At 32.4% G+C, this 14,588-nt stretch overlaps 1 protein-coding gene across 1 annotated transcript in view; it reads left to right on the top strand.

Annotated features, from left to right (window-relative positions):
* The first annotated feature begins 481 nt into the window (after positions 1 to 481).
* The window catches only part of SP2353 (EGF like, fibronectin type III and laminin G domains protein pikachurin), a 219,755-nt gene continuing 205,648 nt past the window's right edge, over positions 482 to 14,588 (top strand). Inside the window, exon 1 of the mRNA XM_085807274.1 lies at positions 482 to 859. Coding sequence (XP_085663400.1) covers positions 742 to 859 — 118 coding nt within the window. The 5' untranslated portion in view covers positions 482 to 741. The remainder of the gene's footprint in view (positions 860 to 14,588) is intronic.

Raw genomic sequence — 14,588 nt, 5'->3', positions numbered from 1 at the left:
GACAATGAAAAACCACGTACGTGATTCGACGAACTGCTCAAATCAACTGTAAAAAGTCGTAAATCGAGGGAGAAAGTCGCAAGAGTGCGGAACTACCGTTACGAGATTTTCTTTTATTCTTTCGGAGAAATTTGTAGTTACTTATCTAAATAGCACGTGTAGCTTTCATTCAACTGTGGAATAACTTCTTTCCGAAATGCTTGCTTTTTTCAGATTACTTTTCAGACGAAAAGGGTTATGAATAAATTTTAAAATTTCGTATAGCATAAAATTACTACTTCATTCGAGAGAATAGGATTTTTCAGGAAAAGCAGATCTAAAATATACCGTAAAATCGGAAAACGAAAATAGCGCTAGAGAAATGGAAATGTGTTGCGCCTCCCAAACAGCAGCATTTCTACTCTACCGGCCTCCCCTTTACTCGGGAATCGACCGCACCTATAATACCGAATGAGAAGGTCTGGATAGGGCTAGCTAGATTCATTTGCGGATCGCGCTTTTCGGTGTAGCGGCCAAGCGCGATACGTTTTTTTGTGCTATGGGCCACTAGTACATGTAATTGGCTTGAAAATATAAAACGTCGAATCGTCGCAGTGGATTTTAGTTCCTCACCTTATTCCGCACATATCCAGTTTCCATTTCTATGCATTAGAGACAGTTGAGCTGGAGCATTTCGATCGCCTGCTTTTTAAAAGAGGCTGGTCCTTGTATTTCTATCGACCGGTGCATGATTCCAGCAACATGGCACCCCTGAAACTCAGGGAAATTTCTGTCTACGGCGTGCTTGTAGTAATCTTTGCTGCAATTCTCTTCAGTGAACCACTGGCACTAGCGAAAAATTTCGAAGCAGCGTTTCAAGGTAAGTTCAGTACTCGATCTTGATTTCCCTTGAACGCAGCGGGCTAATGGTAGTTTTCACGATTGATTGCTGAAGACCGAAGTGATTCGATATTCTGTGAATAGTAGGTTTGCATCTGGACCTATTTTATGTCATATTAATTTTGTTCTGTTCAAAAAGTAAAGTAGATAAAGAAAATCGTAATTCATCAGAGTAATTAATTTTTATATTTTGATATTTTCATGTCGAGTATAATACTGGAACACACTTTTCGCCGTGAATGTGTGAAATCATGATTCAGTTCCTAAGAGTAGTGTACAGTATGCTGAAACTGTGATGAATAAATCCTTTACATTTTTTAAAACATATTTTTTGCGTGAATGAAATTTTTCTCTTAAATCTTAAACGCGTATGATGAGTTATCATTTTCTGCTGTATTTAACAACATTACTCAGTAAGTTTCGGTTTCAAGTGCTACCTATTTGTATGTAACGGCGTGAATGTTTTCTAAAGAATTTAGCGTCTGAATCCTTTAAAAAAATATCTCTTATGAAAAGAATAATTTTCTTAATAATTTCACCCGAAAATAAGTGAAAAATTTTTAGAAAATCTTAAATACTGTTGTAGCAAGTAAATGTTGCAGAAAAATTAATTATTTCTGTAGCATTCGTTCGGTTTTTATAAATTCTCTAAAATAAAGCCGACTAGATGAAATTAGATGAGAGCTTTTAGAACTTTTCCAGTGCTTCTCTCATAAATCCATTCCACTTTTATATACTAAGGTATCTTTAAATTCGGTCGTAAAAATATTGAGAAATGACTATTTGCTTAACAGTTACAGATCGAATAACTTATAAATAAAACTTCAATTATATGAAATTAGCACGCTCTTATTTCAGAATATTTCTATAGCGTTGTTTGAATTTTCAGAATGTTCGGACTCGGTAAATGGAGTAATGCACTTCAAAACATTCCGCTATTGTCTGCGTTTGTGCTCTTCTGAAAATAGTTGCTCTCCTAATGTTTCTGAATTATATTAAATAAGTTAATGCATTTAATAAAGGTTCGTTAATTCTATTTTTGAAACTATCTACATTTTTGAAGAAAAAAAAAGTTGACTAGAAAGGAACATGAATTAGGTGTATGTATAAAACCAAATTACATGAAATCAAAATTATTAATTTAATGTAGCGAAGATGAAGACTATGTATATCTTTTATATTTATATTCTACATAAAGTTGAAATTGGAGCTGCTTTTCTATGCCTGATATTTTGTAGCATTTATCCTAAATGCGTTAAATGAATCATTGCAGATTTCAAATCTAGTTGCATGTGCTTGTAATGAAGTCCTAATTTATTGATTGACTAAGGCAAAGCACAAATGGACTACTTGCCAAAGGGGGGATGCTTTCGCTAAGGACTTTAAAGAGAAATTGTTGCGTATTCAAGTAACGCATGGGGAAAATCGCGATAGGCCTACGCAGCCAGTCCGAGGCGAAATTTGAACCCGAATCGAATTTAACCAGTTTTCAGTGATCTTATCCACTCGGTCATTTGGTGAGTTATAGAGTCTTAAAGCTACTATTTGTGTGGTGGACACAATTTATTCGGATGATATGGCCCTGAAAGAATATTTACGAAGAAATTGTTTACCGTTAAGAAAATAAAAAAGTTCTGAAAGGTTTCAGATTTTAAATTCTGTCCAAAGGAGCGTTTTTTTAACATTTTGTGTGTTAAATTTATTTATTAAATATCACGTTCTTCGCACTTAAACCATAACATTCAGTTCAACAGCAATATCGCAAAATGGTTTTAAAATGAGCCTATCTTTAGAATATCCGATACAGAGACTCGCGCGTTGGAGATAAAAATGTTTTTTCTGTACAACGTTGCCATTGCTCGCTTTGAAATCCTTGAGTTTGTTAATCAAAAATTCGTTAAAGTTTTACAAACTTATGAAATAGATAATAAAACAAATTCCAAATTTCAAATTTGGGCTTTCATATGCCCATATTCGTAGGAAAAACTCAATGGCTCTATGTACCGTTGTTTTATCACAATGCGAGAAATATACATACATTTATGCAGATTTTTTCATTATTTAATTTCTTCAAATATAATGCAGGATCTAACATTTGGTGGCAACAGTTTGAAAGGTGAAACGGACATTTATGATGAGCCAGCGAAAAATCGTAAAACGAAAACAATCAGGGCTTTAGGGACAAAGCCCCTTTGGACTAAAAAAAAAAAAAAAAAAAAAAAAAAAAAAAAGTAAATAGTTTATGCATTCCAACTGGAGAGCATTAAGTTCAAAATGATCATTGTTTCTCACTTTTGGAAAACAAATAAAATGCTGCAGTAATATTTCTAGAAATGTAATGGCAAAATTTTTTAACAAAAATTACTGATAATAATATCCTCCTTTCTAGTTTCGAGATAACTTCCAGACTTCAAAATATATCAAAATAATAATAATATATTACATATCAAGCTTCGGTGTCACTTAATAGCTGTGGCGTTTAAATTTGGAGTATTTCTCTGCATTTAATCAGTAAAGTCGGTAAAAAATAATACAACCTTCGTTACTTTCTTCTTCAAGTGTACTAGATTGAATGCATCAGTCCTTTGATGCTTTCCATATCATTATAAGACAAAGTTGTAGAGTCATTAGGTTATTTTGAAACAGGAGACGTAAAAAATGAGCAATGCCCTCACCGGGACTCGAACCTGGACCTCTCGAATATGCTACTGTTACACCATGAAGGCATGCTGGAAGGAGGGAGAAAATACCTTATAAGGTTCTAGAAAAACAAATCTGGGCGTATCTAAGTAGTGCTGATCTCTAATGCTGTCTGCTGCGAGTGATATATCTTCTCTCTCAGTTTAATCAAGCTGATGTTCGGCCAAATGGGTAGAGCTTAAAAAATAGGTTTCCTAATATAAAATTCTTAGTTATCATCTCATAGTAATAGAAGATATTATTACAGCTCCTCAAAAATCGTGGGTTATGAGCTAAACTATTGTTAAAAGTCCATCTTCTTCATGCTAAGGAAAGTCATGCATATAACTTGGTGCTTAAGTAATATGAAGAAGTAAGTTTAGCCATTTAATTCTTTCATCAAAGGAAAAACACATTTCCATTTGCCTGAATATCCAACAATTTAGGAAAGAATTCTGGTCTGCGCGAGCTTTATCTGAAATGAAGTAGGTTATTAGTTGGAGAGACTTTGCATTATATGTATCGTAATCAATTGCATTCTTTGTTGTTCTAGACTCTAGAACAACAAAGAATGCAATTGATCAAAATGTGCTTTGCCTTTATAAATACGTTACTGGATTTAGAAACAAATTAAAATTGTTAAGGTTTAATTTGGAGCAAAATAATTTATTTCATTTTGAATCTTGCAAAGAGATCTATGAAGGAATGTAATATAGAAGCGAATTTTAAAATATTTCTACCAAAATTAGATATGCTAATTACAGATTTCAATGAAAGATTTTCTCAGTTTCATGATCTTAAACCGCCTATTGATTTATTTTGTAATCCAATTAATATTGATATCAACTCCATTGATCTTAAATATAAAATAGAATTATGCAACCTGCAGGCTGACCCATTTTTTAGATCTCGTGGATTAACTGGAATAGAAATATTCAAATTTTTAGATAAAGAGAATTATCCAAAATTTCTCAATTTTGGACTTCAATTGTATCAATGTTCGGAAGTACATATATCTACGAGCGTGCATACTCCGATATTAAATATATAAAGTCAAAATATAGAAACAGTTTGAAAGATTCCACTCTTGAAGATATAATCAGACTTGTCACAACAAATATTGATGTGGACATAAAAGATATTGTTGCTAAACAATTACGGCCACAATGTTCTCATTAATATATTACGAATATTTTAAAGTTTTCTTTTTAGTATAAATAAAATATTTTTTTTAATTAACATAAACTGACTTTTCATTTATCAATCTTCTTGGCCCCCGAAATGTTCGGTGAAGAAAATATGGCCCGCCGGCTATGATAAGTTGGACAGCGCTGTTCTAGAGTTTCTGAAAACAAATTTGAGAAATAAATGTAATTTACGCTATTTCTTGCATATTCATTTAACCTTCTTTTCTTCTAATGACCAGCGCATTTCTTTTTAATCTGTCTAACTTGACAGAATTTCCAACAGAAGAAAGGAAGCAGTTAGCAGTTAGCCTAAACAGAATTCGGTAACCTAAACTTGCAATAATGCTTATTAAATAAACTGCCCTCTGAAAACTAGTTTTATGCGCAGACCTTTTTGTTGAATTGATTCGATGTAGCTTTCTGTCACAGTTAATCGGTAAATGATTTTCGTATGAGCTATTTAATAGTATATTTTAAAGCTTAAATATTCGCTGATACTTATTAAAAATGGAATGTTAATGAACTAACACGAATATCCTTCGCTTTATGCTAAAATAATAAGTTGTTTGCGTAATGAGAAGTGAAATTTTATTTATTCCCTTTTTTAAAGAGAGGGTTTTTGAAGTGCATTAACTATATTTGCGCTCCGATCTAATGGAGGAAAAAATATGCTTCTTAAATTTTGCAGTGACAGTTTATTTTACCATGTCTTTTATTTCATTTCAAATACAGCAGTCTTAAATAGCTTTTCTTTTGACAGCTAGTATACTGGCTTTTAGCTTGACTATGAATTATATTTGCATGGGGAAGAATGAGCTTCGATACAATTCCTCAAAAATTCGGAAAAATTATATCTCTGATTGTAGGCGACTGCGTGACCAAGTCCATAAAGGTTTCGTAAATGTCGAACTAGACTCACAGGAAATCTTGGATAGTGGGGAGACTTTTGGATGCGATTTCATCGACACACGCAAGCAAATGTCGATATGCATTTATTTGTCGTGCTTAACAATCTAGAACTCACACATTTGTGAGCAGGCAATTAATCTCCATACCTTTAGCTTTCAGTAAACATTTTTGAATGTATTTTTAAAAACGAAAACTTTTTGGATTTAAATCGAAAGACTATGCCCTAACAATAATTACCAATAAAAATCTGTAGCTGAAGATATTTTTTGTTTAGCGTGATTTGTACACTAGATCAGCAACGTGATTTACTTATAGCGTGATTTGTAAACTAGATCAGGATTTCTTAAACTTTTTTCAATCGCGATCCCTTTTTATCACTGAGATTTTTTCGCGACCCCCAGGACCCCATAATATTTACAAAACTTTTGTGGGACCTCATAAGTATTGCACAAATCTGACACATGCGTGAGTGAAACTTGTACTGTAATATACTATTGCAGTTTTAGGTCATTAATTTTAATTTCTAATTTTAAGACATAGAACAGTGTGAAAATTTTAAATAAATAGCAGACGAAATGACAGCGTCATGTGCCAAGAAAGGAAAATGAACGTTTATATTATAAAAAGAATGCGTCGAAACGTTTACGTTTTTTTCTTTGTCTATATTGTCTTATCTTTATCTATTTTCAGATGCATTGTGTAAAAATATTTGGTAATTGTAAAATTATTATAATAAGTTAAAGAAATATCAAAACTGCTAAAAGTTTTGGTCTGCTAAAAGTACCCGCAGTTTAAGAAACCCTGCACTAGATGATAAAGTACGTGTGGATTTGTGTGCATCGTTTTATGAATTGTAGTCGCACTAACAAAAAAGCAGAAATATTTAGTTATGTACTAAATGTATTTTCACGAAAAAAATGTTGATATCAACTTGTCATTTAAATCCTTTATGGTCTAATAATATTACGCATCTGTTGGTTATGAAGTGTAAATTTTCATATGGATCAGTACTTGGGACAGTTGAAAACACTCATCTTCCCTACCGCTTACCTGTATTTTCTCCTAATGCTTTGGATGGCACCAAATGCATTAGACTCTAGAAGCGTCTCTTCTCTTGTTTTCACTATCCAAGCCCTCCTACGAGGGATACATGTCATATACCATTCCTTCTCAAGCTCCGTTAGAAATTCTGCAATTGCTCTGTGGAGTACTGCTTAGGCAGTAGAGCCCCAGAATAAACCCGGCGGTACCGCAGTATCGCAGATAGATCTTCATATGCAGATAGATCATGCATCTATGTTCTTAGGCAGATAGCCCTCTTATGTTTTAAAGTAACAAACTCCTTTATATTATCATAAGCTTACTTAGTTCGAGAAATAAATTCCCGTATTAACTGCTTTTTTTTGTCTCTCGGTATGCAAGATTATAGCTCATTTAAAAAATGTGCTTTCAGGTTTGTAATATATTAATAGCATGACCATTTTGAAATAAATGAAAGAATTACATGTAAAACACTGAACAAACCTGTAGAGCTCCTTACTCTTATTCTACTAAAGTAAATGTCGAGGAACCTAGTGAACTGTTAAGGGTCGTATTGCTGAGTTCAAATAACAAATGTCGTAGACTCACGAAGGGTTAATTATTCTTTGGCCCCTTTTTCGGGCTTACAACAAAGCCTCCACTCGGGCTTAAACTCAAAATAAGAAATAAAAGCTAAATTAGAACTAACTAAACGAGACTTAGCCGAAACTATCACAAATCTAACGTAGTTGGCTCTTAATTTAAACTAGCACGCGAATGTCACAAGGCACTTAATATACGGCCGAGCGTAACAGCTTCTAGAGAGACTTAGCCCGAAGGCAAACGCGCGCTACTCAGGATTCCTAGCTCTATCTTACGAAGTAAGTTGAACCTTCCTTTAATACTACTTCTAAATTATTTGCATTCAAAGCGATTCTAAAAACTCATTCTGGTAGCAAGTTGTAAGTTGAAACAAGAATCGATAGGAAAGTACACTGAAATTAAAATAACTGCTATAAAGTTAAAATATACTTTACAAACCTAAGGGAATGGGAAGGAACTTTCGAAGTACTACCCAATATCCATCGGTATATACACACTTACTCTAGCGCTCTTGACATTCTGGATACACCGGTAGAATACTTCTTTTAGTATCTGTCATAGGCGTATCGTTTTGGATAGCTTGAATTGTGTAAAAACGTTGACCTCGTAGAGCTATCCTGATAAGGGAAAAGTGATAAGTAGGCGAAAAATCTATCATATAAAATAACTGGGGCGCAGCAGGAATTTATTTCTGTCAAAGAAACCAAACCTTCTTTGGTGAAACACTCTGTACTGAAAATGCAACATCGCGCCGAATGGTCGAAAAATGACTAAATTCGTTTAGTATTGCAACATGAATTGCTATCTCTGATTATGTCACCTCATACATATATATCTTCTATAGATGGTACTCTTTAACATCTTCTAACAACCAAATTCAGTTATTGCAGGTTTCACGCACGTCGCATGACTTTCTCTCTAACATTTTAAACAAAGTACTAAATGGTAATTTTATATTAAACTGTTTGTTTATACCTGACGCAAATTTAAAGAATTTTCATTTGAATTTTTCAATTTTAGAATATTTTCGTTTATCCTGAGCTTTCATATTTAAAGGACCTATATGACGTAAGTGACTTCACAATGTTTAATGTTCAAAAATGGATATTCAAAACCGAAAAACGCTGAATCATAATTGCGTTTTACACACTGCTAGAACTATTGTAAGTTTTCTTTGTGAAATTTCACTTGTATTATTAGTTACTGTTTATTTTATAACTTTAGAGTGCTCTCCTTATTATAAAATATCATTTTATACTTTATGCCAAATTTGCCTGTAGTTTTATAGCTAGAAAATGTCGATGATAACAGCAAACAATTAAGTTCCAGGGACTGCTATCTTCAGAATTATATGATAGCAATAAAACTGCAGTATGTCTCACATGGCCCATTATTTCCGACTTAGGCAGCCATTGACTAATGTCACATAGATCGCTATCCTTGGAACTATTATTGATCGCAGTTGCAGCTTAAAGGATACACAATATACAATTATTTTTGGAGGGATCTACGAAGCTTTCTGTCTGCTTTATATAACTTTGTGTCCATTTTATTAAAACGTACAATGGGCAGAAATGTTCCTTCTTTTGTTTCTGTTATATATGGAATCTGTGCTTAGAAAATGCTAGTTTTATTTTGGAGCTAAATGAACCCACGAAATTATACAAATGAAAATATTTCTGGAAACTTTGATGCAGTATAAAAACTTACAAACTCACATCTTTTATATTATATTTGCCCACCAGTGGTCGAACACTGACTGCTGAACACTGGTGTTTCGACTTGGCGAACAGTTTAGCTGTATGGACATTTTTGGGACTTTCCCCATTCGTAACGTGAATAAGAGCTCGATTAAAATGAAAGTCTTCCACAAAAGCATTCTTATCCTTAAGCTGCTTGTATTTTCCCTTAAGCGACTAATCTAAATGTAATTTTCAGTCGTATTATCACTCTAAACTTTATTTGCGATAGAACTGACCAGTGGTCTATTAGATAAAGACTGCTAAACACTGGTTTTTTTACCCATCTTTGAAACGTCATATGCGACATGAATACGAGAAGGGATCCATTAGAAAATCCTTCACCCACTGGCATATTTCCTATTAGGCCGGTAGCATTCGTCGTAAATGAAAAAAAAAAAAAAAAAAATGACTAAAAAATCTGAAACGTTTCAGATTTTAAATTACGCCCAAGGGGACATTTTTTAACGTTTTGTGTTTAACGTAACCTTTATTTATTAAATATCATGTTCTAAGTACTCAAACTATAAAATTCAGTTCAACAGCAATATCACAAATTAATTTTAAAATGAGCATACCTTTAGAATTTCCAATACAGAGTCTCGCGCGCTGAAGATAAAAATTTTTTTTTCGTACAGTGTTGCCATTGCTCGCTTTGAAATCGTTTAGTTTTTTAAACCAAAAATTCGTTGGCAGTGTTACAAAATATGAAATCGATAATAAAACAAATGCCAAATCCAAATTAGGGCTTTCACATCCCATATTCTATGGAAGATTAAGTTTTTGATGGCTTTAGGTACCGTTGTTTTATCACAATGCGAGAAACATACATATATTTATGCAGATTCTTCATTATTTAATTTCTTTAAATATAAGACAGGGCGATAATATATGATGGCAACGATTTGAAAAGTGATACAGCCTTTTAAAGTTTTCGACTCAAAATGCCGAAACGAAATTAATAGCCCTTCACTGCAAATTGCCTTTTTTGTACTAAAAAAAAATTTTCCTGTTTTTAGCCAGACTGCAGTCTGGATCGGAAGGGGGTAGTTTTCTTATTGTGATTAAATAAATTTTGATAAAAATGTAAAATAATAATATGTGCTCACTCGAAAATAACAAAAATGTGTATAAAATGACGATAATTATAAATTTTTCTTTTACTGACAGATGATACGTTATTTTTTAGCGGTAATCTTGTATTCCTGTTAAAAAGCTTAATTTCTTTTTAATAGAGCTTTGAGAAACTTTGCAAGGCTTATTTTCGCAAATTTTAAGTTGAGAGAAATTTTCTTTACATAAAATAATCGAAATATATATTCATATTTTATGCAAGGGATTCTGGCATCAACATTTTTGCTTTTAATAGCTCAGTTGTATATTTAATTTTACTGTAAAAGTAATTTGCTTCGTGTTGTGTATTATCCTGTAATTCAGTTTACTCTCGGCATCACTGGAAATTAAACTAAATCCTTAAATTAAACGGAAACTGCTTGTTTTCCTGTTCGTAAACAACCTCTTACGCATTTAGTTTTTTTCAAAGTCCTTGTTTATACAGAACTCAAGATTCAGTTTCTATTCAGCTGCATCTATAGAACTTTTAGTTGAATATAGTGCATTAGTGAGATTAATGTCTTCCTCGCGTGACTCGTATATCTGCAACATTTGGATGTACAAAAAATTACTGCAAATTGTCGGATTTTCTATTTTGTCTTTGGCAATTTAAATGGTTTTGGGTATTTTAGAAGTTTCACGATTATAATCATCCAAACTGCGTATCTCTATTAGGCCCCGTATATATATTGTTCTCAACAAGGCATTGTTAGTGTGATTCAACTTTCTATTCAATGCTGTTTTTTGATGGTTTAAAGTGAAATGGAATGATTCTGTTTAGATATCTGTCGTTAAAATTAATGAGTCAGTTCTTTTGAAGTAATGAAAAGCGCTTTCTTGTACTGATTATTATCCTTCCCGTTCTTAAAATCATATTTCTATTGTTAGGAGAATTAAAAAACTGAATTGTAGGTAATTGTATATCTGTAATAATACAGAAACGCATATATTTGCTATCAAGATATTGTGTATTTTTATGATAAAACAGAATACGAGTTATATTCAAGACTTATATTTCTAATCAAATAAAACTGAGAAGTTAAAGAATGTTATTCATTACTGAAGGAAACAAAATGAAAATTATTCATGAACACCTGAAGTTATTTAAATTCAATTGGAGTTAAAGTTTTCTAATTTTATTATATTGTTTAGAAGTAGAGAAAAATATAACTGTTAAGAGGTGGAAAACTACCGCATAATTCTTTAGCTTGCTTTTATTCGGGAACCAACCATATCTAAATCACACAAACTCTTCCACTTCTGAACTAATTTATGCTACAGAATTAATTTATATAGGATGTGTTATGCCACGTGTTTGAAGTAGCTTTGTGCGTGATTAGTTGGTGCTTAGCCACTCTTTTTTAATTATTTTGGCTTTGCTATACGCAGCCGATGTAGCGGTTTGGATAAAGAATGAGCCAGTCGCGTAGCCAGTCTTACTTTATTGTGATTGTGCATCTTATTTTTTTGTTTAAGTTGCTTAGCCCCAAATATCAGTAGATTGTGAGCACCGTGTGAGTGCGTTTCTGTTTAGTTCAAATAAATAGGGTATTTAAACTTTCTTCTGCAGTCACTTTTTTCCCAAGATCTAGCGAGAATTCGCTAGTTAGTCTTTTCAGTAGGGTCTACAGTGTATGATTTCAAAACGTACTAAAAGTCTCTACAATGCGCAAGATAAACTAAGATGCGCAAGAAAAGTCCTTATCAGTACGTAATACATTTGCAAAAATGCTGTTTGCAGTACATGATAGAGAAAGTTTGTGTATTTCAATATAGGTCACTCTTTTTCAGTGTTATTAAGTTAGTGTGTAAGTTTCAGTGTTAAGTCAGTGTTAGCGAAATGACAGCATTCGCTGAGCAACAAAAAGTGCTCAGTTGACCGAATTTAATACCTCCATGATCCATTGGCTGTATTGAAGAAATACCAAACTGAGCTTCCAGCAAGACACATAGTTATAACACGGTAAAAGAAATTGCTGGAAATGTGTTTATTGGAAAGGAAGATTTCAAATAGAAATAGATGAGTGAAGTAAAACATTCACAAAGCACTCAGTCATAGCAAGAGCAAGTCTGTTCGTCTCATGAGTAGAGAGCTGAGAATCCCAAAGTCAACAATGCATGATTGTCCTTCATAAAAAGGTTACGTCTTCGTGCTTCTAAAAGGGCAGAATCTCTTTGGAAAAAGTGCCCTCATGTGCGAAGATTTATTAATGTCCAAAAAAGCTTAGTGTGTTTTTCTATCATGTACTGTAACCGTCAAATTTATATTTACTTTTTAAAATAAATTATAGAAGCTTTTTGCTGGTATTTTTTTGTCCCGGGAATCCTAAATTTAATTTCTGAATGCTATCAGTTATAAAGTAGTTATTTTAAAATTTGAATTTAATTATTTTTAATTAGTGTTTTTTCTTTGTCAAGAAGTGTAAAAGAAATCAAACGTGCTTCCAAAAATGCATTTAAAAGAAGTAATAAATAATAGTATTTTACTTTTTTCTGAATGAGTTATCAGGTAAAATCTGGAAAGTTATTCTATTTAAATAATTCTTATGACCGTTCCCAGTTGAGAATATTGGCACGTAACTGATTAAATTTGTCATTCAAAAAAAGAAGAAATAAAAATTTTCTGCTGACTTTGCTTCACCAACTTCTCTAAATTACTTCTGCTTTAAATTCTTTTTCAAAAATTCTGTCTTACTAGAAAATTAAACCTTGTTTAACTGTTCAAATTTTTCCTTCGACATAAGGCATCCATGAGAGAAAAGGAAATAAATAAAAATAAATATGGATAGTATAAATGAAATAAAGTTAATGCTGTCATAGCTTTTAAAGTTCAGCGGAATAGTTTAGGCATTTTGTATCAAATGTTGCAACACAGAGACAGAAAGTGATATTCGTAATCTATTAGGATAATAACATTCCATTTTCTTCAGTTGAGATTTGTTTAAATCCATTGTACAAAAGAGGGAAAGCTGAAAATGAGCGATACTTTATAAATTCTAATGGGTTTTGAAAAATAGAATTTTTTTTCAAATGTTTAGTGGGAAAAAAATGCGTTCTAAGAAAAAGGCAGATTTAAATTTTCCCAAAAAATTTTTCATAGCTGTTATATGTTATAAATGTTCATAAATTGCTAGCCTACTAAAATACCTGTTTGCATTCTCTGGAACCTGATGAATTTTGTCTTTAATAAAGATTTTGTCCTTGAAAATAATTATCCTTCATACGTAAAAATGAGCTAATAGAGGAACAGATCAGCTCATTCATATCTTGTCCTTGAAGATATGTTAGGTGTGTACTATTTCGTTATCCAAAGCTTTTGTTTTGTGGAAATTAAAATATTCTCATGAAACGTCATTATAAAGCGAAATGCGTGATTGCGACAGGCGCAGATATACGCCCGATGTCATCATTTATTCGTTCCGATGCCGTCATTTTTTTTTCTGAAATTTTTAACTAACTAACTTTAAATTTTTAACTTTTTCTGCGCTAAAATAGTGTCATCTCCATTTACTTATATAAATTTCGTAAGCCAAGAAAATTTAAAAAGTATTGTTGATCAGTAAATTTCTCCAAATTTTTATCTATATGAATTTGCGCTTTTATTCAAGAATACCTGGAAATGCGGCATCATTGTTTACTTCTTGATCGTTCCTGTTTCTTCCATTTTTTCATTGTGTGATGTGCATAGCAACTGATTTTTGGAGAAGATTCAGAATTCAAAATCGACTTTTAGGTCCTATCTCAGCAGTTTTCATGTAGGATTTCAAAAGTGTTCATAAAACGACGGGTCAGAACTTTAGTAAAATGCCTCGTATTTAAAAACTGGTTTATTTTTCTTTTAACGTATTTTTTACAACACCGTGCTTTTACACTTATAAGCTATTACTTCTTCATTAAAAAAATTCAGTAATAATTAATAATTGATGGATTAATATACAATTTGTATCTTATTTATAATTTTTTCAGTAAATTATTGATATTGTTAAAAAAATTTTCTCAAGCACATAATGTTGTATTTTATTAAGAATTAAATAAGGAATATTGACTAGTCTGTAAAATTCCCACTCGCAGAGTATCTTTTGAAAAGATTTCTGTAAGTTTTTAACAACAGTTTTTAAACAACGCGTGAGATATGGAAACCACAAATGTTGATGATTACATTTTAATATATCTGTCACAGTTTTTTTAAAACGTCGTGGTGTTGGTTTGGGCACTTACTGAATTTTGAAGTGAAGTTATTTTCCTTCTCTTCTCAAGCGAGCATAAATTTTCATCCTTTATTTCCGCATAAATAGCATGGTTCCATGGTTTATCTCAGCATCCGTAAATTACGGCAGTTATTTTCCTAACCTTACGATTTTGCATTATTGCTCTCATGCCTAACATAACATACAAACTGTTTCAGTTGCTTTAAAAAGTTCGTTAGGATGACAGACAATTCTGTTTGCATCGATTTAAT

Source organism: Stegodyphus dumicola, chromosome X1 (genome assembly GCF_044657685.1).
Source record: "Stegodyphus dumicola isolate Sdum_Otavi_A_Nest chromosome X1, ASM4465768v1".
NCBI classification, from domain to species: domain Eukaryota; kingdom Metazoa; phylum Arthropoda; class Arachnida; order Araneae; family Eresidae; genus Stegodyphus; species Stegodyphus dumicola.
The sequence above is the reverse complement of the archived record's forward strand: the minus strand, read 5'-3'. Positions and strand labels throughout refer to the sequence as shown.